This window comes from Dufourea novaeangliae, unplaced genomic scaffold (assembly GCF_001272555.1).
Source record: "Dufourea novaeangliae isolate 0120121106 unplaced genomic scaffold, ASM127255v1 scaffold260, whole genome shotgun sequence".
NCBI classification, from domain to species: domain Eukaryota; kingdom Metazoa; phylum Arthropoda; class Insecta; order Hymenoptera; family Halictidae; genus Dufourea; species Dufourea novaeangliae.
In genome coordinates, this window is record NW_015374130.1 from 14,311 (window position 1) to 20,084 (window position 5,774).

The following is a 5,774-nucleotide window of genomic DNA, read 5'->3' on the forward strand; positions in this document are numbered from 1 at the left end:
AAATTTTATCAAAATTGTTACTTGATATGAAAAATATTTTCTGCAGATAATCCTGTATATGTATATGTACACATACAATACGTAAAGGAATACGTGTAAATTATGTGCATAATGGTGCAATAATGATTTAAAGGAGTCAAAATTTAAAATTGAAAGATGGGTATAAGCGAATTGCCAAAAATTCTTCATGAGGATACGGTGATAAACTTGGGGTACATGCTCACGTCGTAAAGCGATAACCTTGAAGATATGAGCCACAACATGTGTTTTCCACTACTTGTTGCCGAGCGAAATAGGTAGTCTACCTATAGTGGTGAACATATCTCATCACTTAGATCAACTACATAACGAAATTTTTTCGAAGATAGTGTCACATAACATCTGGAACACATTTAACAATGAACAATACTCATATATACATATATTTTATAAGATGTTCCCATGTTATAACCATTTTTTTTTTGCCCTCCTAATTCTTAGTGACTAGACTGTGTATTTCATACATTTATAGTATCCTGTATAGTCTAAAATTCAGTATAAGTTAGTTAGGCTTTTATTTTATTTGGAACCCAATAGAGTCTTTAACACTCTGACTATCATAACTGCTCAGACATAGGCGACGTAACCTTTAATCTGAAGTCACAAAATCAATGCGTATAACAAGGTATACGAACGTCTTTTCTTAAAGGAAATTTCTGAACAAATGCGAAATTATATGCCAGTACGACTAGGTTTCATTCAGGCTGTAAGTGGCTAGTTTGACTATTTCTTATGAAGGCGTATGTTCCCACCCAGACAACCATTTGCGTGCAGATTGACAGCAGATAGTGCTGAAATTTGTCTACAAATCTATAGCCATCTGTTTTCGCATTTGGCTTGAGTTTTGCAGACAAAGTCTGCCTGACAGAATCTTGAAGCATATTGGCGGCAGATCCTGCGATATATGTAGGTTATGTTGCAAAATCTGCTGCCAATCTGCACGCAAATGGTTATCTGGATAGCTACAAACATTATGCAGATGCAACCACTCTGTATAAAACTCCTCTATGTTATAAAACACTATATAAAAAGTCCTTAATGTTATGAAACATGCCGCATAAACGTCATTCACGTTACAAAACGTCCAGCACAAGAAATCGCTACACTATTTTAGGTGCAACGCGTCTCTCAATACTTACAGGTAACATGGTCCTCTTACGCTGTCCCAACTTTGCATCAACCTTGTACTGATCGCGGCGATGTCTAGCTCCCCTCCTTAGGATTAAATGTACACGATATTCTGTGATTATGTTATGGCGATTCTCGGGACTGGATCCATAGAAAAGTCGTTATTGCGTTACGAAAGAGGAATCTTATAATTGACACTGTCGACCGCAATCCTACGTGCTAAGTGTGCGCTGAGTTATAGGCGCGCGCGCGCGCACGCAGAAAAACACGGTTGCGAATGCCGTCGCGCGTTCAGAATAGCGTTGGTTCGCAGGTCCAGCGTGAAACGGTGCCGATTTTATTGGAATGTTATGTCAGATTCGGTCGAGAGTCGCAACCGTAATCAATACGCACAGAATGACCGAGATGCTGGCTCTTCGGCTCCGCTCCGCTCGACTTTCAGGTGGGATTTTCTGTTAGCGTGAAACGCATGGGTTTGCGTCTGAGTTGTTACAGAAGACGCTCGGCAGACGTTACACGTCGAAGACAGTGGGATAAAACGAGAAACAGAAACACGGTCGTACTTCGTTTAAATGCAGACACACGCGTCTAACGCATATAGGAAATCCCACCTTTACGCGGATTCCGTACGAAACTATGCGACGAAGGAAAGATGTTGCTCAAGGACCTCAATCGCTCTTCTCCTCTTGTACGCACATGAACAGTTTCGCGCACAACATGTTCAGATTGTCTACAAAAAAAAAAAAGAAAAGAGATCCGTTACTCTGATTCTAGTGAGCAGCTATCTACCGTGCGTTTAACCCCTTGCCCTGTAACATCGAGTCAGACTCGTGTTAACGATTCAAAAATCGGTCAAAACAAAGAAGAATATTATTCGGTTTTCTTTTAGTCGAAGTGAAGTACCACGTAGCTGGTATTATTATTTAACTTTTACAGTAAAAGTACAGTTGCGATAAGTATGGACTTCCTTTCGTTTCTGGGAAACTATCGATAAAAATGTAATTCGGGAGACTGCAGACATCAAGAAAGTCATAGGGCAAGGGGCTAATGAATGTACCTGCCCCTAGAAATCGAATGATATGAGATTTCTTGAATTGATTTTCATTGAAAAAGTACAGGACAATTGGCTCAGAATGGCCCAATTGTAGTCGTTGTTGCCAATGTAAATGTTTGGAAATAGTAGATCTACAGGTTCCAGGAGTTCCGAAAAGCATAATTATACAGTGTTAGTCATGAGAAACAGAACACCTAAATGTGTTGGTATTGAAGATGGGAAAATATGTCTAAGACAAAAGTTTTATTGTTCAAGGGGGCAAAAATGATGATATAACAAAGTTTTGTTTGGTGTCATTTTCAAGGTTATTTGAAAGTCATTGATGTTGTTTTTTAATGACATTGTTTAGTTTTAACTTTATAGCGTTGTACCTGATGTTAAGACGAGTTCACCGACATTGACTAGAATAACCTTGAAATGATCTTTGACTCAGAAATCTAGGTTCTATCAACGGAAACATTGACGTGTTTAGTTTAGTGTCCGAAGTCATCGGGTTCGATTCGAAGCGACAACCGTGTTATTGAAATTTGAATTAATTTGAACATTTGCAACTGCAACTTCCTAGCCTTACAAAACGATTAAATGCTTGTATTATTGTGAAAGGTCGTTATTTTGAACATTCCTAATAATGTGATCTAAAAAAAATAATTTTCTTTAGATTTCTGAATTCAAGGTCAGTTCAAAGTCATAATATACTAGGTCACTGAACTCTTTCTGACATCAGCTACAACGTTATGAAGTTAAAACTACACGATGCCATTTAAGAAAACATCGATGACCTTCAAATAACATTGAAAATAACATCAAACAAAAAGTTTGCTTGTATCACCACTTTTGTCTTGGATATATTCTTTTATCTTCAATCCCAACAGATATATTTCGTTGTTTTGTTTCTCGAGATTAACCATGTATAGGCGACATCTGATAGAGAAGTTCTAAGTTATTTATGTTTTTACTTAAAAAGCTTCTATCTGAAACTATTAAAGGTAACAGCGTTGTACACGCGATTTAAAAGGCAACAATTAAATGTCTGCGGCTTATTGGATAAATAATGACGGCAACGGATTCCAGGCAATCCCGGGTGAGTAATAGCAGGAGACATAGACAAAGTGTCTGACATAATAAGCAGCTGGCTACTTACGAGATGACCTTACGACCCATTTAGGCTTCTTTTTCCAATAGATAAAGACCCAGTAGACCGGTATGCCGGATAGGATGATTATCACACCAATACCCACTTCCCAGGGCGACACGTAGCAGGGAAACGTTACCAGGAAAGCGCAGATGACGAAAAATATGATCGGTAACAGGATCGACACCTGTGAACAATAGTATATTCTTATTGGACCGTGGATCGTTATTAATCTTCACAAACGACGTCTCGTTCTCTTTATCCCTTGATGAACTGTGTCTCAGCACCAGTGTTGGGCATATTTCGAATAAATATTCATTTGAGTGAAAATTCCGAATAATTAATTATTAGCTGTTCGTTTTCGTTAATCCAATCGTCCATTATTCGGCATTCATTGTTTCTTATTCACGTTTATTCCTCGGAAAAGAGTAAATTATTAAAGAGTTATTGTATAAATTACAATGATTGCAAAAAGCATCTCACAGACAGAAGACACCAATATCGTCATCTGTACCAGTAGAAATACTTTTGTTTCAGCACAATGATAAATGCCCTAAAATTACGCAGACTTTCCGACGATCTTTTCGAAGAAAGAGTTGTACTAAAAGCAAATTTAAGTAATTCACTTTAGTTAATTACCGGTGCTATAATCTATTAATATTTGTTATTATCTCAGTCATATAAAATATGTAACGAACATTATGTATTCTGTTACATCGGTATCGTAATCCAATGAATTTACTACATTCGCCTTATCTTTTAAAATCGTTCCCTTTATTTAAATATAGAATATTTATTTGAATAACGAACGATCGAATAAAGTCTCATTCGTACAAGGAAATTTATTCGGAAACAAAATAAAGTGTGTGTGTTTGTGTTATTATCCAGAAATAACGAATATATGGATTTTACATGTTATTCATTAGTTTTGTCAATTACATTGAAAACCGCCCAACACTGTTCGCAGCTGAATTGGTCATTGAATCGCTGATCAATTCAGCTGGTTCGCTACCATTGGGCAACGTTCGAGAATTATGGGCAGGCAAACGATCGAGAGGAAAATGTTCTGTACGTACCCTTATTGGTCGTTCGCGTTCGGGATCTTTGTAGCGAAGCCAGAGGAGGCCAGACACAGACAGCGTGGTAAATAGTGCCTCAACGAAGCTGACATAATTGATCAGCACGTAGACATCCTCTGTGACTAGAAGTGCCATGGTGATAATGCACTAGAAACGGAAATTATAGTTTAACGACTGAGCCCGGATTCGAGTACCAGAGGCGAAATAAACATTCTGAATATAAGCTCTTCATTCGCTTAGATTCGTGCAACTCGTTCACCAAGAACCGCTGGGGGATTACTTAACCCTTAACTACAAACGACTCGTTTCAGAGATGAATAATCCAAATAACGACTACATCGTAACACTTTTAATGACCAATTGAACGTTTATATTTTTCTTTACACTAATGGAAATAGCGCGGAACTTACTGTCCATTGAAGGTACTCGAACATTGAAGCTTCGAAAATTTTCCACTAGATGGTGATAGTGAAATAAAAATGCAGACGTAAGTGATAAAATAAAAACGAGCACGGGACGCAAGCATCCTTTCACGGATTTCCAATGTATCGATGTCATGGCGATGGTATCATGTTCAATATGTACACGAGTACATTAATTTGTTAGACATTAAAGACACGTTTCATTGAACTTGATTAGTACTCATAAAAAATTACGATTCATCTCGTGTACCTGAAAAGTATACATATGTAATGTATAGTATACACACGGTATCGTTCAGTTGTTCTCGAAACTAGCAACGGGTACACCTACGAGTAAACTCGGTTTCCGCTAGGGGAAAAAGTTGACGTAGAAGAAGGGCCTCCTACCATGCTCCTACCTGTTGGTATTTAGAATTACTGAAATTTATGCCAAATTAACATTCGATTTAACATTAATTTCAGCACCGGGCACGTGGCTGTTTTGAAGTAAAAGAAAATTGTAATGTGAGTGTAATTCGTTTAAGGGGGTATTCCCTTATTAAGTGATTTTCAGAATGAAAAATTAATAGACCAAGGAACATGTGTGAAACAACCTGAGATTTACTCCACAATGTTTAAGCAAAACGGTATAAGTTGTAAGAATGGCGAAAAATTTTTACAAACGGGTTCATCAGTTTCAAAATGGCCGAACTGACGTTACCAATCGGCAACGCGCGGGACGACCAATCGAGGTTTCAATGCTATCACTGGATCTCACATTAACGACTTTATTTAAAGCGACAGGTCAGTTACAATAGAAAAAATCGTTGAAAATTGACTCCACTATTCATAAGAATCTACACTACCGTAATGCATGTGCAAGTTGGGTTTCGAAACAGCTTACGGACAATCACAAAGAAACCAGACTTCTCGCGTGTAGG

At 37.8% G+C, this 5,774-nt stretch overlaps 1 protein-coding gene across 1 annotated transcript in view; it reads right to left on the minus strand.

The window, feature by feature from the left end:
- Positions 1-1,424: 1,424 nt before the first annotated feature.
- LOC107191239 (Y+L amino acid transporter 2) overlaps positions 1,425-5,774 on the minus strand; it is a 61,132-nt gene continuing 56,782 nt past the window's right edge. Inside the window, exons 6-8 of the mRNA XM_015580229.1 lie at positions 4,430-4,579; positions 3,363-3,540; positions 1,425-1,897 (exon numbers count right to left, since the gene is read on the minus strand). Coding sequence (XP_015435715.1) covers positions 1,836-1,897; positions 3,363-3,540; positions 4,430-4,579 — 390 coding nt within the window. The 3' untranslated portion in view covers positions 1,425-1,835. The remainder of the gene's footprint in view (positions 1,898-3,362; positions 3,541-4,429; positions 4,580-5,774) is intronic.